At 42.6% G+C, this 26,513-nt stretch overlaps 2 protein-coding genes across 7 annotated transcripts in view; both read right to left on the bottom strand.

Moving 5' to 3' along the window:
* The window catches only part of slx4 (SLX4 structure-specific endonuclease subunit homolog (S. cerevisiae)), a 12,454-nt gene extending 10,691 nt beyond the window's left edge, over positions 1 to 1,763 (bottom strand). For all 3 annotated transcript variants that reach the window (XM_016666349.1, XM_016666350.1, XM_016666351.1), the window contains exons 1-4: positions 1,593 to 1,763; positions 953 to 1,504; positions 751 to 770; positions 99 to 301 (exon numbers count right to left, since the gene is read on the bottom strand). In XM_016666349.1, the coding sequence (XP_016521835.1) occupies positions 99 to 301; positions 751 to 770; positions 953 to 1,385 (656 nt within the window). In that variant the 5' untranslated portion in view covers positions 1,386 to 1,504; positions 1,593 to 1,763. The remainder of the gene's footprint in view (positions 1 to 98; positions 302 to 750; positions 771 to 952; positions 1,505 to 1,592) is intronic.
* Positions 1,764 to 4,652: 2,889 nt separating this feature from the next.
* The window catches only part of crebbpa (CREB binding lysine acetyltransferase a), a 37,342-nt gene continuing 15,481 nt past the window's right edge, over positions 4,653 to 26,513 (bottom strand). For 2 of the 4 annotated variants that reach the window (XM_007542578.2, XM_007542576.2), the window contains exons 5-31: positions 24,563 to 24,676; positions 23,756 to 24,025; positions 22,025 to 22,124; positions 21,733 to 21,870; positions 21,538 to 21,655; positions 21,281 to 21,452; positions 21,052 to 21,114; positions 19,701 to 19,813; positions 18,763 to 18,969; positions 18,167 to 18,478; positions 16,755 to 16,934; positions 16,229 to 16,400; positions 15,556 to 15,674; positions 15,217 to 15,456; positions 14,302 to 14,390; positions 13,582 to 13,662; positions 13,300 to 13,356; positions 12,546 to 12,623; positions 12,363 to 12,430; positions 12,009 to 12,159; positions 11,022 to 11,168; positions 10,068 to 10,181; positions 9,811 to 9,976; positions 9,546 to 9,713; positions 9,004 to 9,165; positions 8,119 to 8,400; positions 4,653 to 7,398 (exon numbers count right to left, since the gene is read on the bottom strand). In XM_007542578.2, coding sequence (XP_007542640.1) covers positions 5,119 to 7,398; positions 8,119 to 8,400; positions 9,004 to 9,165; positions 9,546 to 9,713; positions 9,811 to 9,976; positions 10,068 to 10,181; positions 11,022 to 11,168; positions 12,009 to 12,159; positions 12,363 to 12,430; positions 12,546 to 12,623; positions 13,300 to 13,356; positions 13,582 to 13,662; positions 14,302 to 14,390; positions 15,217 to 15,456; positions 15,556 to 15,674; positions 16,229 to 16,400; positions 16,755 to 16,934; positions 18,167 to 18,478; positions 18,763 to 18,969; positions 19,701 to 19,813; positions 21,052 to 21,114; positions 21,281 to 21,452; positions 21,538 to 21,655; positions 21,733 to 21,870; positions 22,025 to 22,124; positions 23,756 to 24,025; positions 24,563 to 24,676 — 6,161 coding nt within the window. In that variant the 3' untranslated portion in view covers positions 4,653 to 5,118. The remainder of the gene's footprint in view (positions 7,399 to 8,118; positions 8,401 to 9,003; positions 9,166 to 9,545; positions 9,714 to 9,810; positions 9,977 to 10,067; positions 10,182 to 11,021; positions 11,169 to 12,008; positions 12,160 to 12,362; positions 12,431 to 12,545; positions 12,624 to 13,299; positions 13,357 to 13,581; positions 13,663 to 14,301; positions 14,391 to 15,216; positions 15,457 to 15,555; positions 15,675 to 16,228; positions 16,401 to 16,754; positions 16,935 to 18,166; positions 18,479 to 18,762; positions 18,970 to 19,700; positions 19,814 to 21,051; positions 21,115 to 21,280; positions 21,453 to 21,537; positions 21,656 to 21,732; positions 21,871 to 22,024; positions 22,125 to 23,755; positions 24,026 to 24,562; positions 24,677 to 26,513) is intronic. The other 2 variants (XM_007542577.2, XM_007542579.2) reach the window with 2 other exon arrangements.

Below are 26,513 nucleotides of genomic sequence, written 5' to 3'. Positions count from 1 at the left end.
TGTCGATGTAGTGCTACTTTTAGTTGAGTGCAATTTATCGGTACTCTACCCGCCTCTGCTCGCAACATGAAACACATAAAGGAAGAACTTGTCCGGACCTGTTGAGGTGTTGTGTGCGCCCTTCGGGGGTCATGTGTGATAAGTCCCGGTGGCAGATCTGACAGAAGAAGAGGCCTCCGTCCTCCAGGTCCACGATCTGGGCCTTGGCCGCCTCCCTGTCCAGCTCCCGCTGCAACCGCAGGGCCAGCGCCTCGTCACTCTCTGGGGGCTCAGAGCGGGGATCGGAGCGGGGCGACGCCGCCTTGTCTGAGGACAGATGTGGGTCACAGTAAAACTGCTAAATAAAACCCAACTCCTAAAAGGAGAACAAACAGCATCAAGTGGCTCTTTGGATTGTCCACAATTATTTTGAAAGACTTATAAATGATAAAGAAAAAACTGACGTTTTAGAAATAGATGTTTTTTTTTTGTTTTGTTTTGTTTTCTTGTTTTTTTAGGGAATAATCTAATTGAATTTCAACAACAGAATGACACTACAAGTATTAGTCATTTTACTTTAATCTATTTATTACTGTTAGGCTAGAAACTATTTGCAAATGCCAACTTTCCCATACAAGAAGAAAGTTTGATCCTTTTCTTATTTTAAAACAAAAATATTAACAGTTGTTTAAAAATTACAACAGAATTTCTGTAGTAAAAATAAATGTGTGTAGTATTTGTGCTTATAAGGCAGTTATAGTGTAGCTGGACTGAGGGCAAAAATGGCTTTGGGTGTCATTGAATAGTAAAGGTTGCAGACCCAATGTTCTAGCAGGACACAGTTTGCTTAGATCAATGCACGTGTTAGAATGGCCCAGTTAAAGTCTAGACCTAAATCTGAATAAAACTGCACACCACACACTGAGAAAAGCATCTAAAAATCAGCACCATTTCCATAACTTACATGGCGATGTTTGGGTTGGGATAATCGTTGCATTGCCTGCTTTCTGATGCTGTACAGTCAGAGTACAGCCGTCCTTCTTTGCTGGCCCGATTCTGTTACTGTGCGTCATCTTCTGCGGACTGGCTCTCTTAAACTCCTGCATCCTGAGAAGAACTTTGTCTTTTGCCCTCAGGTCTGCGTCAGCTGGAGGAACAGCAGAATACTGAACAGCATCCCCTGAGTCACACCCAGTTCTTCCACAGACCACCTCCGACCCAGTGGCTGAAAACCCCGACAGAGAATCCCCATCCTGCTTATCAACCGTTCTCTTGTCTCCCCGGGTTGCTTGGCTGGAGCTCTGTTGTTCTTCTGCCTTCCTGCTCGGTCTGCCTGGTTCTTTCTTGCGGACGCGCTTCAGCAATCTGGAGCAGAGGTCCACAAAATCCAGCTCGGAATCGTCCATGGCGATGTCATTAGTGTTACATTAAAGGAGGCAAAGCAGCACGGTTCCAGCTGTCATCCCCAACCCGCAAACACAGTCAGGTTAGGCAGGGAAAACGGAATGAAAATCCATTTCCTCACCTGCGAACGGAGGGGAAACAAGGTCCTTAAACACATCACGACAGACAGCAGTTGGTATGCTAGCTGTTTGTGCTAATCAAAAACTTACTGAGATTTGCTGTTAGGGCCCTCATTGCCTCAACACTCTCTCGCTGATGTCACGAATGTTTATTTTTACGTAACGTTGCTTGACAAACAACAGAAAGACCCGGAGAAATTGTTTATGTTTCAAAACGTTTTACCAAAACCGCTCCATTCCTAGCTTCCGGTCACGTGATAATTAACCAATAAACAGGGATTATTCAGACGACGTCTTCGCTGACGTCACTTACTGTCAAAAAACGTAACGTAATATTAAGTATATTTTAATATAATAAATACAGAGTTTCCGACGACAGATTTTCTGACTTGGACAAGAACCTCAAATTCTGTAGCTACACTGGCTTTTGTACTCTGCTGAATTAATGTTTCCAGCTTTATTTTGCGTTCATAATAAAAATATTTAATTCACTATGAATACAATAATTCCTCCACTAGAAAAGGAAGTAAAAAAATAAAATATAATAAAATCTAGACCTCCAACCGTGAGCGAAACCTTCTGAGCATTGCTGTGTAAAATGACATATTGTGTTAGAAATTAAGGAGGTTCAAATATGGGTTCGGGGTTTTTGATATGGGCAACATTAGAAAGGAAAATCCTCTGTTGAGCCCTGAACATTTTATTTTATTTTTATTTTATTTTATGCACGTAACTACAAAAAAGTCGCCGTAGTAACCAACGAGTGTCGAGACGGCGCCCCCTCCGGGCGCTGAAAATATGGAGCTAAGTTTAGTTTATGCCCTTTGTCTTTTGAAAATTGGTTCTTGGATATGCTTTGGTGAGTATTTTCTGATATAATTTGTTTAATCTGAAATATTTAAGTATGTCTAAAATAATGTAAAGCACAAAAACCTAAAAGGAGCACGTGCAGATTGTTAAGCAAATTTTCAAAGAACAGAAAATTGGTCACAAATGAACAATTTTACAGAAAGAACATGTGCAAGCCGCAAGCTAGTAATAATAAAATAACTGCGTTACTAATTAACTAATTTTATCGTTTAGTGCCATAAAGCCTTCGGCTGTTGGCTCTGTTCAGCAATATTTAATAGTATGTTTACGATTCTCATAGTGATGGGAATTGCGGCTGTTTTTTCGAGATCCAGATAATTTGGCTCATTCCCCCATAAGAACCGGCTCTTTCTTAGCTCCTAACGGCTCTTCATCATTAATGTTGCGGCAGTACCATGACTAGACAAATTGATAATCGGTAGTTTATTAACCCTGAAAGGCAATTCCTCTTATCAGTAGTGTATACTTTATGCCACTGGTCCCAGACTGCATTCCTCAAGGGCCTTGTCCAGCAACTAGATGTCTCTGCTTCAGCACACCTGGCTCCAATATTAGCTCATTTATATATTTTTTTTTTGTCAGTAATTTTGATTAGATTGCTGCTGTAAAATAGAACAAGTATGGGAACACGTTTTTTTTTTGTTTTTTTTATCGCAAATTGACATTTCAATTCAATCCTGACAAAGTGGGCTAACTTTGGTGCAAGATCAGTTTTCTCCTATACTGCTTTTAGCAAGAAGATGGAAATAAAAGTCAAAGAAATGAGGGTAGTGGTACAGAGTTACAACATGGCTGCTGTTAAACTTAACATCCAATCCCTGCAGCTGCGGGGGAAGAACCACAGACCTCCGGACTCGTCCTCCAGCAGAAGTGGGCCCTCAGCCTTAAGCCAACCTGAGATGATACTTGTAAAACTTTGCATTGATGGAAAGTTTAGTGGAAGGAAAATGTGTGGGTGTGCAAGTTAACTTCTTCGTAATAGTTTAAATGTTGATTAAAGAAAATAAAATTCCGATAAATTGAATTAAAAAGACTTGGAATACGTCACAGCATATAGTAAACATGAGTTCACTTTTGGACGTCGATTGTTTTTAAATGCATCTGTAAATTAAATATGGAGGAGTTGAGCATTTACACACACGAGGCTAAACTCTGAAGGCAAAAAATATAAATGTATATTATTGAGTATACAGGAATGCAGATGTTTAGGCTTAGAAAGGGGAAAAAAGGCAATGCTTAGGTACTAGAAGATTCGATATGGGTTATGTGGCCCATGTTGATGCTAAAGGACAGAAAAGTTATACTGAAATGAACGACACACACCAACAGTAAAAGTATTGCCTCATTCAGTCAACAGAGTACTGGTGTTCTTCTGTTGCACACAGTTTATTTAACAATATGGTATATAAGTAAGAAATGAATCTTTTACCAGTTTATACAGTGATTTCATTCTCTCTTCCTTATATTTATAGTATTTTTGCTTAATAGCTTGATTTACAATAGGAGAAAAAGGAAATCCCCCCCCAAATTCAAGTGTTTGTGAGAGGAACGAAGGTTGATGACAATTAAGCTTTCCTTACGGTGAATCTCAAATGTTGCCCTTTCACCCCTTGATAGCTCACAACTTTAGTGTAAAACTTGGGGCTTTTGGGAATCATTTGAGATCGTTTTCTACAAAACAACCTGTTATAATTCCACCTCAGCTTAGGGGGCTGGTCTCTTTTTCACACTCTCTTTACACTTTACATTTGTATGACAAGGAAAAAAAAAAACAACAAAAAAAAGGTATGACAATTTTCTTCTTCTTTTAGTCAAACCCAACAACTTTCTACACCAGCAGAATTTTTTTTTCCAATTTGAGATTGAAGTCTGCAGTCCTCTGTGAAAACTCATTCAGAGCAGTGTTCCTATTAGTGACTGTGAGGGTCTGTGCATCAGTGTCTTCATGTGCGCCTGCATGCATGCCAGCGAATACGCAGCCTGCCGCAGGCCAGCTCCTACTTTGATACGACCGAGTGCTCTTCATAAACACGCGCACAACGAAAAGTCAAAATCAAAAAGGGAGCCGCTGCCGTCCCTGAATGCATCGTCTCACAGTAATGGTACAATACTAGATTACAATTGCCAGGAATGACAGCTCGCGAAGAGAAAAAACAAACCTGTCCCGATTCCCAGACAAAAAAAAAAAAATTTGTACAGTTTTTAACACAAAAACGCATTACTTTCTTTTTTTCAAAAAAGAAAAAAAAAATTAAACGGTACAAAATAAAAGATATGAATGGTATAATGCAATTTTACATTTTCTTAAAAAAAAGAAAGGAAAAAAAAGGCATGAAATCATACCACAAATGAAAATAAACTGAGTACGGAACACATTTGGTCTCAACCAAAAATATATTCTTTGTGATTTAATTTTATTTTAAGAAGAAAACTTGCAAATCCCTCAAACATTTTAAGGAAAAAACAAAAGAAAAACAAACCAGACGCTTGGGGTTTAGGAAACTATTACATTCCCAAGAACAGTTTGTATCTTGACTGAGTTCGTTTTTAGTCACCTCCCGCCCTTCCCTTCCCCCAAAAACAGCTGAAACTTTTTACATGTCAGTACAAAACGAAAACGTTCCCAATTTTAGAAAGAACGAACGAAGCCCTCAGGTGGGGTGAAGAGTCCGAGGGGAAACTGGGGAGTAGAGGTGAGGGGCACTGGGAGAGAAAAGAGTTCTTTTTTGCTCCCAGTTACAAAATGCTACAACCCCTCCACAAACCTCTCCAGCGTGTCCCCCGTGGCGTCCCCCACGAGCCCCAAGTCGCTGCTCAGTCCCCCCCTGTTGGGCGTGTTGAGCTGCGGCAGCATGGCGCTTTGCTCCGGCGTCCCCAGGTGTCCCTGCTCCAGCGACTGCAGCGGGCCGCCCAGCACCGGGTGGGGCGACCCCGAGTGCGGCAGGGCCGGGTGCTGCGGCGAGGGTTGTGGTTGATTTTGGACTTGTGGCGAGGGGCTGGAATGCGGCGGCGGCTGTTGCTGCTGCGCCGGCGACTGGACGGGCGCCGGGGAGCGGACCTGGTTGCCGAGGGCGTTGGCCAATCCCGGCTGGGCAGAGAGGTGGGCGGCACCCTGAGCTTGGCCGGCCAGAAGGTGGGTCTGGGGGCTAATGGGGCTTGGGTGGGCCGGGGAGCCCATTTGCTGCTTGAGGACGGCCTGCTGCTGCTGCTGCTGCTGGGGGAGCTGCGTCTGCTGCTGTTGTTGCTGCTGCATGCGCTGATGCAGCAGGCTCTGAGTGGAGTCCATGCTCATCCCGGGCTGGGCCATCTGGGCCATGGGTGGGAGCTGACCCATAGTTACGCCCCCAGCCCCAGCAGCGCCCGCCTGCTGCATGGCTATCTGCTGCTGCTGTTGCTGCTGTTGCTGCTGCATGCGGATGTGGGAGTACATCGCAGGAGTTCCCTGCGGCTGATTGGGAAACTGACCGAGGTGACCCTGCGGCATCACTCCTTGCTGCTGCGGCTGTTGCTGCTGCTGCTGCTGTTGCTGCTGTCGCAATAGCTGCCGGCGGTAGAGCTCCTGGATCTGCGGGTTAGCGCTGTGAGCGGCGTTCATCAGCTGCCCTGCGCCCAGCTGGGCCATGCCCTGCACCGGAGCCTGCTGCGGCTGCTGAGGGGGCATCGCCGCCCTCTGCACCGGCCCGCCTTGCATGGCCATGGTCTGCATTGCCGGCATGCCGGGTTGCTGCTGCTGCGGCTGCCCAGCTTGCGGCTGCGGCTGGCTCGCATGGTACTTGGCTGTCCGCTGTTTGATGAAAGCTGCCATTAGCTGCGGGTTGGACTTCAGGATGTTTAGGACCTGCTGCTGCTGCTGCGGGGAGCTCGGGGACTTCAAGGTGCGCAGGAGGTCCTGAAGGGCGTTCGGGGGTATGGTGCCTGTTCTCTGGGGGGTTTGCGGCCGCGGACCTGGTTGCTGGGTCATCAGCATCCTCTGTTGACTCTGTTGCCCTGGCGCCATCATGGCTCGCTGGATGCTCATGGCCTGCTGCGACGTGTTCTGGTTCGGAACCACGCCTGGCTGTTGGTTCTGAGCTGGCATGGGGCCAGCGGCTGCAGGCCACTGCCCCAAAGTGGGTTGCTGCATGACCTGGGGGCCGCGGGGCCCCGCCACCATCTGCATGGTTTGAGCCATGCGCTGCTGCTGCGTCTGCTGGGGGGTCATGGGCAAGCCGTTCATGTTGACCCGGTAGTTCTGCTGGTTCTGCTGCGCCTGAGCCATCATCTCTATGTGTTGCGCCATCTTGATGGCGGCAAGAGGAGCCTGCTGCTGGCGCTGCTGAGGCGGCTGCGGGAGAGGAGACTGCTGCTGGTGCAGGGGCGAGGCGTGGGGGCCCGGCTTGCCCTGCGACACGGTCGCCTGCGGCGGGCCCGCTCTCGGCACTCCAGGGAAGGTGGGGGACATGACGCCAGCCGAGTTGGGCGTCGGCGGCTGGTTGGACAGTGGCTGCTGCGGCGTCTGAGGAGTGCTGGGCTGGGTGTGAGACGTGGGAGTGCTGGGTGCGGCGGCGGCGGGCGGAGATGGCAGCGGCATGGTCCGGCCCTGCATGGTGGCCATTCTTCTCCTCATCAACTGTGCCTGCTGCAGCCGGTGCTGCAGCTGCTGCTGTCGGAGCTTGTGTTTGATGTTCAGGCAGAACGGGACCGGACACTTGTTCTCCTGGCAATGCTTGGCGTGGTAGCAGCATAATGCGATGAGCTGCTTGCACACCGGGCAGCCCCCATTGGTTTTGCGCTTGCAGCCCTTGGTGTGCTGCACCACCCTCTTCATCTTCTGGCAGGACGGCAGAGAGCAGTTGGCGTTGCGGCACTGACACGCGTGAACCAGAGACTGGATGCAGCGCTGGATGCTCAGACGCCGGCTCTCCTGCGGGCTTTTGGAGGCTTCGCCGCTTTGGCTGTTGTTGTCGTCGTCCAGGCCCAGGCCCCACTTCACCATCTGGTGATCGTGGCCCTTCGTGTTGTAGCAACTGATGCACAGATCAAAGTCCTGAACCAGAGAAAAGAACAGGTGAGTCAAGTCAAGTTTATTTATGCAGCACATTTCAGCAACATGGCAGCTCAAAGTGCTTTACATCATATAAACGTAATACAGTAGCCAATCATGAAACAAGCAGTAAACATATTTTGTCAAATAGTATTAGCATACTATATTTTCTGCACTATAAGTAGCAGTTTGGCTCGTGTGACTAGACAAACTGTGTTATTGTTTTTTCTTTTTGTGACATTTCTGACTGGCTTGACTTCTGATTAACTTATAGGTCAGACAGTACAGTAATCACAATTTCTATAATTTAAATTCCCATTATAAAGTCAGAAAATTGGATTTGTTTGAGGCTACCAAAATGGTGAAGTGTTAAAATTATTTGTAAAGTGCTTTGCATAGCAAAACGTTTTTAAACTAGAGGAACTTTAAACAAGTGAGTTTTTAGCCTGAATCTGAAGGAACTCAGTGTTTCAGCAATTTTGAAGTTTTCTGGAAGTTTGTTCCAGATTTGTGGTGCGTAGACGTTGAATGAATGTTTGGTTCCTGTGTAGTCAGAACATCAAAACATTTTGGTTCTACGGCCATTCTGTGATTTCTAAACTAACAGAAGCATTTTAAAGTCTCTAAGTTAAGGAGGGGGCGCACATTAACCTCAGACAAAACTCTGCTTTCAGCGAACCCTTTTGAAACAAAGACGTGAAGAAACGTAAAAGAGTAACCCACCTCACACACGGTGCAGTGCCAGCGCGTCTCCACGTGGTGTTTGCACTCGTTGCAAGTGTAGACGAAGCGATCCTGTCCCTGGTTGTGCAGCTCCACCAGCATGCACATGGTGCTCCACTTGCACCTCCTCAGGGAGCTGAACTCCCAGTGCTTGTCCCTCGCCAAGGTCAGGAAGGCGTCCCGGCCGTCCATCAGGTCGCAGGAGATCAGGGGGTCCGGGTCGACGATGGGCGGCAGGGTGTTGGCCAGGGGCCCAGAGTGAAGATGGATCACAAAGAACACCTAAGAATAAAAAATCCGTAAAAGGAGGAAATCTTTTAGTCTTTTACAGAACAGTCCAGACTTGCCGTTTAAAGGCACAGCGCCGTCAGTGCTGGAGTCTTTCCTTAGTTTTGCAATGAATTTGAGTTAAATTAGGAATTTTTTTTCAGGAATTTAATTTAAAAAGGCAAATGAAATAAAAATGCAGCAAATACTAAAGATTAATAAAAAAAACCCATTTAAATTAGAAGGTAAGTTACGACAAACTATCACAAATTTTCTTTTCACTGAACTTTCTGTTTTATGCTTGGAGACCGCTCTCTGAGCAGCCAGTTTACCACAGACCTTTTTTTCTTAAACAAACCATGCCCCAAAAGGAAATTTATAAGATGTTTACAAATCTTAAATAACAGAAAAAAATATTGAGCTGAAATGCTTACATCCAGTTCCATGGATGGTTTCAGAAGACACTGTTTTTTTTTTTCTGCAAAATGGCTCAAGTCCAGTCAGATTGGACAGAGAGCATTTAAGCATCGTTCTGGTTTTTCTTTATGCTTCCGTGTCGCTGGCGCTCGTCTGTCTGACTGAATCCTGTGTAAGAAAACGTTTTAAGAACAAGCTGACCTCTTTGTGCTTCTCCATGGTGGCGTACAGCTTCTGGGACAGATCGTTCGCCACGTTCGGCATCCCGGGCTTCTTCTTGTTGGCTCGACTCACGCTGCTCTTGTTTTTATTTGTCTTCTTGTTGTTCTTCTTCTTGGCGTTTTTGCTGTCACTCGGGGTTCCCTGAGGGACGACATGTAGACGTTAGAGGAACGACTTGGGTCACATACCACCATTACTCTGTGGATTACTGATGTTCCTGGTTTGATGCATAAACCGTCACATTTTCTGGCATTTTAGGCAAAATTTTGTTCTCATTTAAAAGAAGGAAATTGTTTACTCCCATTTTATTATATTTGCAATATTGTATAAAAAAAGGGCTTATATGAAGTATCTGCAGAACGTACCAAATTTCTTTTTATCCGATTAATTGTCAGAATAATCTATAGCTCAATCAATATCTAAAATAATCGTTAGCTGTAGCCCTAATTCCATCGATTCAAAAGAGAAATTTAAGTGATTTAGGTTCAAACATTTGTAAGTTTCTCACTAAAGGACGGTACCTCTGGAGTTTCCGTGGCCGCGGTGGTTTCCTCCTTCTTCCTCTCCTCTTCCTCCTGCTCCAGCTCCTTGATGCTCTCCTCCAACACGTTGGGCCAGAAGTCGCCTTCGAAGTACGGCAGCTCGTTGGCGCTGGTCAGCCGGTCCTCAGTCGCCTGTTTGAAGATGTCCTGCGGAAAAGACGTAGGAAATTTTGATCAATAATTTAAAAATTTTGACATAAAGTGCTGCCATTAACGTCGTCCTCTCCAAGAACCTTTAACCTACCTTGTAGTCGTGCAAGATCCTCTCAGCAAAAGCTTTGTCCAGCATTTTCCTGTACCACTCCTGCAGTCTCTTGGGTTTGGGGATCTTCTGCTCTGGAGGATGGCAGTGGAAGATGTAGTCGTCTCCCTCGCTGGGCGGACATGCCCAGATGTGGCCCTGCGTGTAACTTCAGAACCGCACAGGCAAAAGCTCACATCACTAAGCAGCTCCGGTAGGAAAGATTCTTCATTTTATCAAATAAAAAGTGTCAGACTTACCCAAGTTTTTTGACATACTCGAGGTAGCCAATGAGAATTTCATGGTACACTGCTGTTCGTAGAACTCTGGGTCGGAAGAAGTGAATACTGTCGAGGTATGATATGTAGACCCGTCTGCAACGTTGGAAAGAACGATGTCAATTTAACAGATGATGTCAATTAGAGGTGAAGATCATTTAAAATTCTCTTCAGTAATTAAATTGAAAGTGTATAATAATTTGGGTTGATTTCCAACAGAGTGATGCATTTCAAGAGTTAATTATGGCTGAGAGAGAATAAAAACCCAAACTTTAGTTTAGAAATATTTTGTATATTTGTCAGTTTGGACCGGTACCAAGCCCTGCCGGAGAATGAAAACAGCCTCTCCATAAAGCATAAAGTGCATTACGACATCCTATTAAAACGCCGCATTGATTTTAAAGTGGACCAACGCCAGCGGATGACATGATCGCCATGGCGCCGCTCCGCTCTTCTTCTAGTCTCTGGGACCTTGATGTCCAAAAGAAATAAATTAATACAAAGTTTTCTTCTGAAAACAGGATGTTTTTGATCACTAAGCAACAGCCCAGTCCTTTTTCTCTTTAGTCCAGATTTCTGGTTACGTCTGGGTGTTATGCACCAGCTGCAGTCCACAAATTACACAGAAATACATTTTTCTATGTGTTGTCAGCCATGTGTTTTTTTTTTTTAAGCGTTCAAAAGAGTATTGAAATATACAAGTAATATTGGTAAATGTCTTTTCAGTCACAAAAGCAGTACTAATATCTGATATTAATATTGGCCTAAATTTTCTAATAAATGCATCACTGAAAATTCAGAAAGAAACTGTTAAAATGTGTAACTTTGGGTGTAACGAATCCAAGTATATTTACTTTTAGAACCGAAACACATTAATTAATTTGGATTCATTTATATTGTATATATATATATATATATATGCAAAAACAAACCAACCTAGTGTTAGGAAATGGGCACTCGGAGCCGTACTCCTGCACGTGCATGCCGAAGAAGCAAACATCCACACCATCGATCTCCTCAAATGCAAAAAGTGCTTTGGTTCTGTAGGGAAAGGTGTCGGGCATCTCACCCGTGTCCACAAACCTGGCGTGAAAGATGCATAAAGAAATATTACAAATGTACACAAATATGATGGAGATGGTGCACATTTTGCCCTCTTAGAAAGTATAATTTCATACCCTGTAACAATCATTTATACTGGGTGTCCTCTGATATATAAAGATGCTTTTTTAAAGATTTTGAATAATTGTTTATAAAATTAAGAAGCAATGTTTACTATTTTGAATTGCATATCTTGTTAAAAAAAAAGATCAAAAAGCAAATGGTGGCAAAGAAAGTGGTAAAAAAAATAAACCTTTTTAAATTCATTTTTAAATTCTGAATGCATTTATTTGATTGCTCGCTTACAAAAAAATGTAATAAATTTAATGGGAGAAAATCAAAGACAAAGAATGCCATTTAAAAATAAATCAAACATTTAAAAGTCTGTTTTCATGAAAATCTAATTTGAATGTTTTAGATGATGGAAATGAAGAAATCTGGACTCTTAGCTCTATTCTTTATTATGACATAGAAAGCCCATCATTATTCATACCTTTCATGACTATATAGGAACTCTGTTAACCAGAAATACGGAAGAAGCTCCTGAAGACGTTACAATGTCACTCAGCAGCACAAAGTAGGACTGAAAGGTCAAGTGACTTTTAATCAATAAGGAGCAAACATGATTAATTAGTAAACCTGATAACAAGCTGTTCAATCAGAGATTGTGTTCCTTTCAGGGGGGAAGCAGACCTGCAGTAGCAGAGAGTCAAACCCAGTTTGTGCAACATGTAGGCTGTACAGCAGTTAGTCTGTCGAGTCAGAGACAAACGCAACCTGTTTCTTAAACCGGCGAGGTCCACCGACCCGTTCCGAGCTCACCTGGCTTTCATGCCGGGTTTAACTTCCACCGTTTTGTCGGAGCTCGCTACCACTCGCACGAACACTTCCCCGGCCTCCGGATGGTTCTGCCTCTTCAAGTATTTATTCACGCGGTCTTCTATGTACATTCCCAGTCGGGTGGACTGTAACCCTGAAGCGAAGCAGCACGTTCAAGCGACATTTTAAAACCAGCTCTGGCACTTGTTCGGATTGGAAAGAAGGAAGGAATTTCATGGAGACTTCAAAACATTCAGACGCCACTAAAAGTAGCACAGTTATATGAAGATGTGGTCTTTAGGATTAGTGCAACAATCTGAATGGAAGTGCAGAAAGAACAGAGTAGGGTGTGCTTACTTTTAGCAGTGAACTTGTTTTCTTTCCGTGATTTTGCACTTTTCTTCAAACAGTTGTCACAGATGAATCTGAACACATTAAGAGAAAAATGTCACTTTGTTTATCTGAACACAAATAAGAGATTTAAATACAAAATTAAATAAATAAAATTACAGCAAAAATATGCAAGAAATAACTTCTCACCCTGATGGCCAAATAACCTCGTAGTGTAAAACACAGATCTGGTGCATTTTGCGTCCACAGTCTTTACATTCAACAAATCTGGACAGAAAAAAAAAAACAGAAATTAAACATCTTTAATCTGAGGATTTCATGTTTTAGATAAAAGTCCTGGATAAGTTTAGCTTCACTTCATAAAAGGTTACTAATAACTTCAGAGTCCATTGAAAAGATCGAGAATCAAATGGTCAGTTTAAGACTCATTTTGAAAAAATATATTCAGACAACTTAATATCTTTCAGATCGATGCGAGTAAAGACAAATAAAATCTGTGATTCAAATGCTTTGAAAAGTTTGCCAACATCAATAACTCACAGTAAGTTTTATGGACAGCAAATTGTTTTGTTTTTTACAATGTTAAAAAATATAAAAAAAATAAAATAAATCAGCTGAATTCCTCAGCTAGAACGAGAAAAGTAAGAACAAATAAATGCTGCCAGAGTTTTACTAAAAGAATAAAAGACGACATGTAGTAGAGGACAAACTCGGGGAGCACTTTGATAAGTTAAAAACACTTAATATAAAACTAAATGTTGGAAATGATCAGCAAGATCTAAACGACAGGAAAAAACAACCTAAGGTGGATGTGTGTGAAGGCAAACTTTGATTTAAATGAATTTCTCGGGAAGAGGATGTGCAGGGAAACCTCCCAAAACAGAATTTCATTGTAAAGACGGTAAAACTTTAGGAAAATAATGTAAGTATTGGCTCTACTTACGGTTCTGGGTCAAGAACATCATTCTTCCTGCGTTCAAACTGGTCTTTTGATATCATCCTGAAGAGTTTAGGAAAAACAGGGGCAAAAAAAACTTTATTACCGTCATAATGTCTTGTAAATATAAATAATTTCTTACATTTAAACAAACTTAACATGTGAAATAACTCTGTGTTAAAGTTCTAAATCTAATTGAATGGAAATACAACAACAAAAAAATACACAAACTTGAGCAGCAACAAACATGGCCGCTTCGGTGCCTGAATGAATTTAGCGTTCACTCACGTCTGCGGCTGTGCGGGATCATCTCCTAACGTCACGCTGTCTCCCTGGATCTCGTTGAAGCATTTTTCACAGAAATGGTACCTGAAGGGGAATGAAACACATCCATGCTCTCAGTGAAACTCCAACCAAAAAAGGTCGTCGTACGGTGCGCAACGTCTTCGGAACCCCGATGATTTGATGCTCTGCTGCTTGTTTGTGACTCCCCCAAGTGAGCTGTGCACCAACTGCAGCGTGTTTTTATGTTTTCTGACAGACAGCGGGGAATCCTGGAGCTCCCATTGAGAGTATAAATGAGCTGTGCTGCCAGAGTCTGATGCAGTCTCTCTAATGCTGCTTCTCGCTCTAAGTGAATTGTGTAAGTGAGAAGAAGGGGGGGGGAAAGGAAAAAAAAAAAAGCAAAAAAAAAGTTGTAGTTGCACTAATCATGCAGCAGGGGGAGGAAGAAATCCAAAATGTGAACGATAATGTGCCACATCTCAGCTGCTAGGCAGCAGGTAATGATGGGCGAAGATGTTTGTAGCCTTAAACTAAGATTTTTTTTTTTCATCGTTACAAAAGAAACAGCTAGACGGACATCTCAGTTGAACAGAACCTGGCTGTTCAAATGCCTCAATTTTATATGAAGTAAACCTGCAGATACAAGTTAGAATTTTTCGAGGTGCTTGGATTTGAGACGCACTAGAACATTCTGGGAAAAAAAGAAACACGGTGCAGGCGTACCTGTTTTGGTAGCTGTAGTAGGTGCCGCCGGTAGGTATGGTGCAGAGCTGTTTGCCATAGCAACAGAGAGTTTGAGGGGAGAACTCGTACTGCGGAGACAAAGAGTGGCTCATGAATTTATCAGCAAGCGTTTTCAATCGGAAGCAGAAAAACTGGTCAGATTATTCAACTTTCTGACTTTTTGTCTGCAATTCTTCATACGTTGGAGGAGTGGCGCAAAGAAAAACTGTTCGTATCTAACCCTATTCATGCTGCTTTACCAATTCTCAAACAAAACACAGGGAAAACAGAGCAGCACAAATCCAATCCACATTATGTACATATGTTTCATACTGGAACAAGGCATTTTTAAAACCAACCACAAATCTGTATTTTTTCAGATTCTGTCATGTTTTGTTTGTCGTTTTCCTTTCAACTATTTAAAAACACTCACTGCAAAGAGACAGGCTTTGATGGCTTTAACGCCACACATCCTTTTTTACAACAGTTTTAATGTAAAAACTGTTGTATGAGTGTTTCGTTTTTCCCCACACTGAAATTTATAAAAGAACAAATTTATCAACAAGTCGGATGAAAACAGAGCAAAAAGAAACTAGCATTAGCTTAGCACTTCCACAAACTTTTATAACAAAAATGTATAATGCTCTTTACATGAAAATCTCAAAGTGCTAAAAAAAAACAAGCACTCGTTTAAAATAGCAATCATAATATTGATATTTTATTAATAAAACAACAGTTCTATATCTTAAGTCTGCATTGAGTGATAGGTATGTTTAAAAATTAATACTGCTGGAATGCCAGGTAGTTCTTTTTATAGTAACAAAGAAGATTTTAATGTAAAACTGACTATTAAGTGTGGATGACATAAAAAAAATAATAAAATCCAGCTAACCACAGGATGAACATCCATCTTACCTTCCTCCCGCAGCAGTATCCCAGACCCTGCATGACGGGGTCGATCTCGGACTCGAAAACCTCCGCCAGCTTAGAGCAGTACTTGTAGACGCGGGACGTCTTGCGGTTGTAAAGCCAGGCGTTGTTGAACATCAGCCACACGTCGTCCACATACTGCCAGGGCTCCTGGTACTGTCCCGTGTCAAGCTTGCGCTTTATCGTGGACAGATCTATGGGGTTCTTAACTATGTCGAAGTAGTCCTAGAGTAACACGGGGAGGGAAAGAATACACGAGTCAAAATGGCACCAGGTGCGTCCACTAATGGCGCCAGACAAGGACGGCGTTTCTGTGACTCGTACCGGGATCCCGAGGAGCATGGGGTCTACTGGCTGTCTGAACGGCAGCGACTCCGGGTCCTGCCGGTACAGAGACTCCAGAGTCGGCATCAGAGCCTGCCGCAGTTCCTCAGGCTTGAATACTGAAACAGACAATACTATAAGCTAGGGTTTGGAAATACAAACATTTTCTGACCTGTCCGACAGGATAGAACTCAGAATTGGTTAAGCGTCTAAAAAAGAAGCCCAGCAGATTAATTTTCACAGGTGGAGAGTTACAGCTTTTCTTATAACGCTGCACCCGATATAAATTTAAAAATGAAAACTATTAGAATTTGCTTTGGGTGCATTTTAATCGCAAAAACACCAAACAAAACAAAACAAAAAACAAAACAAAACAAAACAAAACAAAACAGAGGTCGACAGAAGACATGAAATACGTTTTGGGAATCTGCCTCTACAAATACTTGAATCACATTCCATACTTCAAGACTTTTCCACACTGTAGGATCTCTGCATCCTCCAATCCTTTCAAAGTAAAGGCTTATTTTGACCTCAAAGAAATGGATGTAGTCAAAATGAGCAGGTGGAACGCAAGTACAAAGATGGAGAAGACAAGAAATGAAAGGCCCAGTTGGGAGTGAAAGGCCTTGGACATTTTCCTAGATGCATAGGCTCTCGGATGCGCGAGACTCACTTTTCCGCCGTGACTGGGAAGGAGACGAGGAGGTCGTGCCGTTGGTCCCATTCTCCTCCTCCTCTTTGGGTTCCGTCTTCATTTCCGGTTTTTTCTCCTCCACCTCCATTGGCTCTGGCTTTTCCTCAGGCTCCTCCTTTTTCACTGAAGCTGAGGCAGAGTCGTTCTCAACCTGCAGTCGAGAGAACAATCGTTAAACCTGTCGCAGGAAGTTATAAATGAATTAAATCCATGACAGCACAATTGTTTCTAGTTGCATGATTGCTTGTTTCTTGTGTCTCTCTGTTTTTATACCAAAGACTGAATGACAAAAAAAAAAGCTTTAGTCAGATGGATCGGTTTCAACTAAACCTTTTTATGAAAGGGAAAGGATTTCATTATTAACTTTATTTGTAGTTTCGGCTGTTTTGTTCATTTATTTTGGATATTTAAAATGTCTTCCAGTTCCAGAGTTAGATTTCTTTTAAAAATTAAAGCTGATTGCTCTTTGATAGGGTGTACTTGCTTTTTTATGCCTCAAACTCACCTCTGTCTTGGGTTCAATTTTCCCACCAGCAGCTTCAAACTCCTGTTGGTCTGTTTGCGTTTCTGATTTGAGATCCTGGGCGGGTAGGTCGGCTCCGACGTGCTGCGAGTGCAGGTCAGCGCTGGCGGCGGAGGCAGGCGTGGGCACTCTGTTATCCAAACTGGCTCCCGGCTGAGAGAGCTGAGACGAGAAAAGACGAAGGAGATGATGAAGGAAGGGGAAATATGAAGCTTTTGAAACCAGCGTCAAGCCCCATCGATGTAAGTTACTGGATGGGACTGTGCCCATTAGCCGATGTGGCTAGTTACCAGCGCCTGCAGGCGGCATCGCTATGCATTGAGTCATGGACACAACACCATGCCGTTACGATGCGGGATGAGCAGGAGTCTGGTGGAGAGCAACTCAAAAACACTTGTATTTCTGCCCCTTTGCTCCTTATGTCAGCTTTACCCCAAACATGGACTCGTTCCCATGGATACGGACTGACAACAGCCCCACTACTCGACAGAGCAGAGATTACGTTCAACTGTGTCAGGATACACCAAAAACCACGCGAACATTTCCCACATTAAAGAAAGTATGTAAGAAGTTTGCACTTACCCGTGACTGATGTAAAAAAGCTGGTTAAGCTTTACCCTAACTAGCTAGCTAACAAGAATAAAGCTGTACCAACCTTGAAGCTAGATGGATAGGGTAACAGCATCTAGTTAGCTGTAGCCGGCTCATGTCACAGAACGCAATGAAGATGTCTGCACAGGACTCAAAGTTTTGCGTAGCAGTAAATTCCCGTGAGTAAAACGGAAAACATTGAATATATGAGATTAAATTGTCCTGCTACAACAAAATTTAGGACCTGCTCACTCATTTTGTCCAATGAATTTAAGACATTTTAAGGACTTACTTTTAGATCAATAAATTTAAGATTTTGTAAGGCTCTGCAGACAAAATCAGCCTTGTTTTTTAGTTGTTGTGGTTCAGACAGTTAATAGCAAAAGAATGCGTCTCTTTGCACGAGAATTCTTTGCAAAGATTCTCGTGCAAAGAATCTTTTTCAGATTCTTTGACTGTGCCATTTTCCCGACCACCGACATTCCCAACCCTAACTCAATGCATAGCAATGACTCGATGTCCGATCCAGTAATCCATCTCGATAATCAGCCCCCTGCCCCACCCGCTTGTCCTGCATGCAGGGTTGCAGCTAATGACACAAACAAGGCTCCTGTGTTCACCGTTGCTCCCTTAAGACAAAATGTGTGAAATTCCCTTTGTGATGGTGGCTACAGACAGTGGTGAGGATGCAGTTATCAGAAAGGTGGACGTGAATGGGAGGGGTGGGTGGGTAGATGGCATTCAGAGGGATGGAAGGCGAGGATCAAAAATTTGAAGGCACATGCGGAGGGACTCGGTCTCACCGGCGTGGTAGGGGGCTGAGGCGGGGGCTGCGTCTGTCCCGCCGCAGGGAGCTCCGCCTGGGGTTGGGGCTGAGAGGGGCAGGGCGGGGTGGTCCCCTGGGCTGGGGCCGGGACAGGGCCGGGGAGGGTGGGAGTGGAGCTGCGGCTGGAGGACTGGGGATGCGGCAGGTTAGTGGCCGCCCCAGCCGCGGAGGCCGAGGAAGCGGCGGGCGGAGGCGTGGAGTGCAAGGGGGTTTGGGAGGAGGCTAGCTGAGGGCCCAGTGGGGGCCCCAGTGCGTTCATGGGGAGGTTAGCGTTCGGTTGCTGCTGCTGCTGGAGAAAAAGGGACACACAGAGCGGGACGGACAAAAACACAAGATAAGCGGACAAACGCACAACAACATGTCAAACGGACAACACCGCGAACAAACACAGGGTTTAGAGAGCGCGCTGTGACGGCGTGATCATTTAAAAACAGAAATGAGTTACTTTTATTTTAGTTTTTTTGGGAATAATCTGAAATTAACGTGACTTTATGATGCCTTCAGAAAAGGTTAAAATGTCAAATTAGTCATGAGATCATCAGTTCTCTTTCAACTCCACATCCTGCGTCTCACCTGAGTGACGGGAGCCTGTGCCGGAGGCTGGCCCATGCCCGCACCCACGGTAACATTCATGGCACTGGACACAGAAACGGCACCAGATCCGGGCGTGAAATGGGTCTGAGGCAGGAACTGTCCCTGACTGGGCGTCTGGCCCACCATGTTGCTGTGTCCAGGCATAATGCCCTGTGCCTGGGGCATCCTGGAGGGAGACATCCCCACCTGCAGGGCCGGAGCACAAGATTACGACGAGCACAGGAACATTACAAGAGAAACATTAAGAGTTTCACCAGGACTAATTCAAACACCCTTTTATGAGCTTTGACATGCCAAACATATTTTTAGACTTGGGATGGAATACTTATCAAAGCATTTGTAAAAATCACTAATATATACAACAGATCTTTTTCGTACTGCACTTTTCTATCCTTGTTTAGCTGGTCGAGTGATTTATAGTCAGGTGAGACTCTTGTGCTTTTTTTCCTCTTCATGACGCATTTTTTTTATTAGTAAGACTTGTACTGCAGATCAACTTACTGTTCAGAAAATGCAATAATTTTAACTACCACTGTTTTACTCATTCGCAACATAAAAATCTAATAAATTGGACTTGGCTGAGGTTTCTAAAACGCTGAAGTTTTAAGTTTATTTACGTAGCACATTTCAGCAGGAAGGCAGTTCAAATTGCCTTATAAATAAAATAAACCAATTATTTCATAACCAATTACGAGGAACAATCGTATTTTGTCAAATGACGTCATCAAAATAAACAAGAGTAATCGTCATCAATGTTCCAATTGTTTTTAATCAAAGGCAACTTGCAGGTGGGTTTTTAGTCTCGATATAAAAGAACTCTGCATTTCAGCAGTTTTTAGGTTTTCTGAAGATTTGTTCCAGATTATATGTGCGTAAAAACTAAATGCGCCAAGACAGTCTCCCTGCGTGATTCTTACCGCTGGGACAGAGCTGATGTTCATTTGCTGTGGGTGGGTCATAGGGGAAGCTGCTCGGGGACCCATCGACGTCTGGGAGTTGGGTAGAGTCATGTGGTTGAACTGGTTCATACCTGCAACAAACAGAAAGGCAAAATGTTCAGTGACAATCAAACTTGTGTAGAGGAAAACAAAGTCCAGCGAAACAGAAAATGAGAGACAAAGACAGCCTTTTCCATGTTACTGTCTGTTTTCATTCAACTTGTGTGTGTGTGCACGTAGCACCGCATTATTAGGGCTGTAGTGATACAATAATCTCACGATACAATACGATACACGATATTCTGCCCACGATACGATATATATTGCAATATTCAGCAAACGATACAATTCAATATACTTCTGCGATTTTCTGAAAGATTTTAGAGGGACAGAGTGATTTTGGTGACATTCTGTAACTGTTATAGCGTTGGATTGAATTAATTTAACTGAAAACTGATTAAAAGCACCAACTACACAATACCTCGCTCTGGTTGGACATGGACACAGACTTAAAGTCGACAGCTGGACAAAATGAATCAAAGAAGTGGTGAGAAAACATGTTAAACATGTTTCTTTTAATTGAAACAGTACAAACTGTAGCTTACCTGCATTTGTAAAGTAAATAAAGTGCACCAAGTACCCTGCTCTGAATAGTTTGATACCTTTTTAACCTTGACACTTAACATCTGAAGGAATCACTCTAAGCCTGATGACCTAATCACTCTCCCAGCGAAGCAAGCAGTGAGTGAGCAAGGGGACAGTTGGATGTTACAATACTTGCGGATGAATATCGATTTTTTTCTAGGAAAGAAAATATCGATATATATCGCAAAAATCGATATTATTACACAGCCCTACCCATTATGTAATAAAATCAAGTTTTAAAATGTAATAAAACGTCATTACGGCTGAATAATGTAAATTTGAATTGTTTTACCTTAATTGGTACGTACATTAATATTGAGGGTTTTGCTAACGAGTTTGAAAAGGCAACTAAATGGACCAGAAGTTCTGGATTTATTGGCCAAAGTTTCAATCTAAATGCACGGGATCCATAATATGACCGTTATTAGAAGCATAATGATTAGAGTGAACACACAGCGGCTTGTGACCATTTAATACATTATCACTTCTAAACAGAGCTACTTCCGCATTTTGTAACAATCTGCGCAAATGCAATAAACTTATTACATGTGCTGCAGAAAGTATTACAAAATGCATTTATTACATTTTGAATCAATTATTACACAATGCGGTTTTAGTGATGTTCTATTACATGTTGAAGCCTGATTTTATTACATTATTACATTCTTTAACATCGAATCTGTACCTTGAGGAACCTGAATGCGGTTCATGATCTGATTCGGCATGTTGGGGAGAGAAACGGGTCCATCTGTGCAACAAACAGAACATGTATTAATCAAATTAACATAAATACATCGTTTTAGTTCACACACTCAAAATATAAAAGGTATGCCTCTCAACTTTCAATCTAGGTAGGACTAGGCACCACTGCACCCAGCCGCCTGCAGCTGACATGATGTGGGACCAGTACTCACTCTGCGGCCTGGGGCCCAACGCGTTGGGCTGGGGAAGGCCGGGTTGCTGCGTCCCCTGGCCAGCTATGGGTGCCTGGTTGATGATCTGCTTCTGCAGCCTTGAACGTCTCTTCTCTTCCAGCTCCTTCTGGATTTTGTAAATTTTCTCAGCTAAGAAGTGATAATACTCGTCCTGAAAGCAAAACGAAATAAGACGTTGCTACGGCGTTGGGGTTTTAAGCCCTCACTGCACACGTTAACTGGTATAGCCATCTTACCCGGCTGTTCGCCGACTCATACATGTCCCCCTCAACTTTTCTGGCATAGGCCACCAGATTTTCCATTCGCCTGTCCTTCAGAGCGGCCGGGTCAGGGGTGGGGAATATGGCTTGTACCCTGCAGCACAAGAAGCACGACGTTAAAGGGACGGACGACCTCCGGCTCTCCTCTCTGAAGACGAGGCCGACACTTACAGTTTGTGTACGAGGTGATTGCGCAGGTCCTGAGTGACGTGCTCGTGCCAGGCCTTTCTGGCGCCTGCGGAAGAGACGGGCGCTGCTGTGGGCAGGCTGCCCATCTGGCCCACAGCAGAGCCGTCTGACAGCAGCTGACTGCAGGTGGAGGAAGAGAATAACAATAATAAGAAAAAAGTCGATTAGAGTCTACAAATATGACTTCTTTTAATAGATTGGGTAACAACAGCAGATGTGTGCGAACAGACACTGGATTGTGTTTTTGTTTCTCTCGAAGGAGGCAGAGACTGACTTGTTAGTGTTGAGCGTGTTGGAAAGGGAGTCTGTGTGCAGGTTGGTCTGTTCTGAAGTCGCCACGCCCATCGTCCCACCTCCAAGAGCCATCTGGCTACCTGTTCACACCAACAACAAAAAAAATACAACAGCCTTAAATATAAACAGCTGAAACATATTTTTGCACATTTTAATATTTTATTTTTAACATTTTAATAAATAAATACATTTGTATAGAACAAACACTTAATTTTTTAATATTACTGGAACTACAGTCAATCATCTATTGTTATATTTTATCCAAAGGAATGGGGAAAAAAAAAAGGTTGTAGAAAACGTTTGTTGAAATGGTTTGATTTTTTATTAAAATGACCCTGGACTTTCCATTAACACTTAGAGACGCACCAACTGGACACATCATAACTAAACCCCTTCGGTGTGGAAGTTGTTACTGAGGAAAAGAAAAGTAAAAAACAGAAGCCAAAGGAACCACAACAACTGTCAGGTGCTTTAAGAAGATAAAAAGTATTTTCCATGGAAACAGTCCAACTTTTCATTCAGGCTCCACTTCCAACTTCAACAGAGAAAGAAGAAGATTTAACAGGCAACAGGAAGGTTAAATCGGTACAGCAAATTTGTTCTTTTTATCATTTTCAGTTCTGTCATGCTAGATTAGAAAATGTTGGCAATCCTTTGGAAATCTGACAGTAAGATTGTACTTATTAAATAGGCAATACACAGAGACTCATGTTTACAAGTAGTAGTGCTAACCGCATTCATTGCTAACATGTCACATATTAGCGATGAGCAGAAGAAAGTCTAAGATGTTGCTTCAGTGATCATGTTCTTTGTTTTAAAGCTTTTGTGACAGTGGCTCAACCTGGACAGATGTGTAGACACACCCAGTGTGACATCACCTCTGGTCCAAAAGAGACTACAAATGACAGATTACAGAAAGGCTTCTGTACAGTTACAATAAATGACTCAATCATTTCATAATGCAACACATCTGGCAGATGAATCAGTTTTTAATAAACTATTTATGTTGAAATGCTCATGCAGAACAAAAAAGAAAAAACACATCTTGGCATATTGTGCATTCTGTGTGTTTTGAGATATGCAAAAAATAAAACATAAATAAAAGTTAACGGCCTGTAATATGTAAATCCTGTGATTGTAAATTAGTTTACCATTATTGAAATAATCCAATTATTTTAGAAATAGATTAACTGGAGTTTACAGATTCAAACAAAGACCATTTGCTCACAGATCAACACACTCAGAGCAGCATTAAAGCCAAAACTGTACAAAAAACCCATATACATTTGTATTTAAGATAAAAAAATAAAAAAAAAACATTGTAACTTGTTCTACTCAGACCTCCTTATGTAGCACAGTTTTAGCATTGGCTGATTCAAATTCTGTAAAGAAAAACAGAAATCTCCTATTAAACACCTTTTGCTATCCAATTATTAATGGGTTAATGTAAAAATGAATCAATTAACCTACAAATGATCTTGCATACACTAAAATAATGCTGTGTTATTGCGTTTTAGGTAATATTTAAAAAGAAGCCCAATTATGTGTTTATTGGCATTTTTCATGTTCTTAAGTAAAAAAGCGACTTGGGTAGTTCAATAAAAAAATCTGCAGAATGTGCCAATTTTTTTTTTTAAATCCGATTAATCGTCTGAGTAATCGATAACCGATTGTTTTCCTTTTTATTTAAAACATGCCAGGCTGTCATTACCGATGGTGTTGATGGGTCTCATCTGCTGAGGAAGCTGCTGTTGCTGCTGGGCCTGCGAGTTCTGGGCTCCGGCCGCTTGTCCTGGGGCCTGCTGAGCTGCAGCTTGTCCAGCGGCCTGGCTGCTGTAGGGCAGGCCGAGCGCTGCGTAGGCTCTCTGCATGGAGCTGGGGTCGATGGGGGCTGAGGTATTGATAGTGGGAGCACTGGGCTGGCCCATGCCAACGGTAGACATGGGATTCTGAAGGCCTGTGTTTGGGGAACTCAGCAGAGCTGCGGAGAGGGATAAAGAAGTCAGTCCAACGCTTTGGGGGACGGGAGATGAGGATCATTTATCGAGTTTGAGCGGATAAAAAGCTCCTCGACTAGAAAAGAGGAAGCAAGCAGAAAACATAAAGGACCTCTGTGTGCAAGAAGCACAAAATCATACATCATGCTCTCCGCAGAGCAAGCCAAGGAGAGACAGATAAACACTGGAAAGATGCTGACTAAAGAGTGGAAAGAAAATGAGCAAAGTTTATGCAACTGCTCTAATTAGTCAGGGGCAGGGGAAATGATCATGGGTCATAAAATATTACAGCAATATTTACAAGAGAGGCTTAAAAATCAAAACAGAACGGGAAGCAGCTCCAGGCAGAAACTGCGGAGTTGTAAACAACTCCGAAGCTAAATCGCTCCGTCGGATCATTTCTCCTTCGTCATATCTGCAACTTTCCACTGTGATGGAATAAAATCTCCAAAGGGACTCTAGTCTTACAGTCGACCATAGCCATCAACTATTTGACATCAACTGAGGGCAGTCAGACTCACGCTGCTGGGTTCGCTTGTCGCTCGCATTCTTCAGCGGGAGGCAGACTGGACAGTCGTGTCGTGTGCAGTTTTTCCAATGGGAGATGATCTGTCTGGACGACGCACAGTGAGCCACTGCACAGAAGCAAGAGGTGGGACATTAGGCCCGAAACGGTTCATCAGACTATTAAAATAATCGTCAACTTATTTAGTAATCGATTGATCGCCGCCTGGAGCAGACTGTCTCAAAAGTGGACATTCGCTGAAAGAACACCACACAAAAAAAAAGAAAAACATTTCTCAATCCGGATAAAGAAAAACTATACTTGATTGAAAACACCTAAAATGTCAACTTTTTTGCATCAATTATTGAAAAAAAAAACTCCTATTAAGCATCTTTTAACTATTAATCAGTTAATCCAAAATGCAAACTGAGCAGTTCCCTACTGTATTAATGTTAAGTCAAGCAGAAAGGCCCGAGTCTTTCACGTGTTTTTGTTATTTTGTTCTTGCTTAAGACTGTGCATTTTCTCTCATCCTGCCCAATACTCGTTTTCTTTGAATTTAGAAACCCGTTTGAAATAAATAAATACGTTTTAGAAGCATTTCTTTTTTCGCCGCAGATGCATCCTTTCCTACAAATGAAAGGATGCATCTGGATCCTCTAGCGAGTAATACTGCATCCAGAATGCTGTTTATTGCAGTTTGTTTGGCCCGTTAGTGGAGCAGGTGTTTGAATTAGCCAATCAACCGGCGCTCGTGTTCAGGCGAACACTTGTTCATGATTGCAAAATAAACGTCAAGCCTGGAAGCATAAAACTGCGACGGACTGAATGGTCTGTTTTGGGTTTTTTGTTCTCTTCTGCGTTTGGGAAATGATTGCGTGTTTTTCGGTGTTGAATCCTGATACACTTGAGTGTAATTGTCCACCAGTGGAGCTGTTGTCCGTCAGTAGCCACGGCAACGGGTGTGCGTGTGGAGAAAACCAAACACACGGGAGAAAAAAAAAAGATTACGAGTGATCTTGAGTCGTTTTCCCTTTACTGTGGCGCTCCGCAGCCGATGGAATTTCCAAAAGTTCAGAAAATGACAAAAAGTGGACAAACTTTTTTTGGTTTTCCATTGAACTTTGCACCATTTGTAACAAATAGAACAAAATATTTCATAAGTTACATAACAAAATATGTCCTATAGCGGCAAGTAAATAAAATTAAGTTAATTAAGAGAAGTTTGAACAATCGCCTCTTGAATCTGGACAGAAACAAACTTTTTAGAGATTTATATCCAGGTTGAAAACATATCTTGCGTATCAAAGCATTGGCAGTTTTCTCTGCTTTAACTGACATAAAATTTTATTGAAATCAGATAAGAAATCAGAAGGCTGCAAAGATTTTTGTGACAGATTTTTGCTCATCCCTCATCGGCACAGTGTGGATTTATGGACGTAACTCGGTGCATAGTAACGGCGCCTGCAGGAGCGCGTCACTAACTACAGCGGTTATCCTCCCGAGTAAATAAACTATATTTCCAACAAGTGTACCAGATTTTTTATTTATTTTTTTTTTGTGGCTTTTATGAACTTTTTAGGGTTCGCACAATTTTAAAACGGTGAAATTCAAGGACTTTTCAAGCATCTTCAAGATCAGTTTTTCAGGTTTTCCAGCATCACGCTTTGGAAATAAAAACAATACAAATGAACTAAAGACCACAGTTCTAATTCACTATTTTAATAATATCATTTATCACCGTTATTAATAATATCTCGTGATAGTATTCTACAGCAGGGACAATGTAAAGTAAAATATAACAATTTCATGTTTTGAAATGTCTCTTTTATACACCCTACACACCTGACTGGTCAGAATTTTTTTTACAAGAGACATCTAAGTTTTCTGGCATTTAGCAAACAGAAATAATTTTGGTAATTCTGACCAACTTAAAACAAGAGAAGTTTAGTCTGGTTTAACTTCAG

Source organism: Poecilia formosa, unplaced genomic scaffold (genome assembly GCF_000485575.1).
Source record: "Poecilia formosa unplaced genomic scaffold, Poecilia_formosa-5.1.2 Scaffold711, whole genome shotgun sequence".
NCBI classification, from domain to species: Eukaryota; Metazoa; Chordata; class Actinopteri; order Cyprinodontiformes; family Poeciliidae; genus Poecilia; species Poecilia formosa.
Note: the sequence above shows the minus strand (reverse complement) of the source record. Positions and strands in the feature narration are given on the sequence as shown.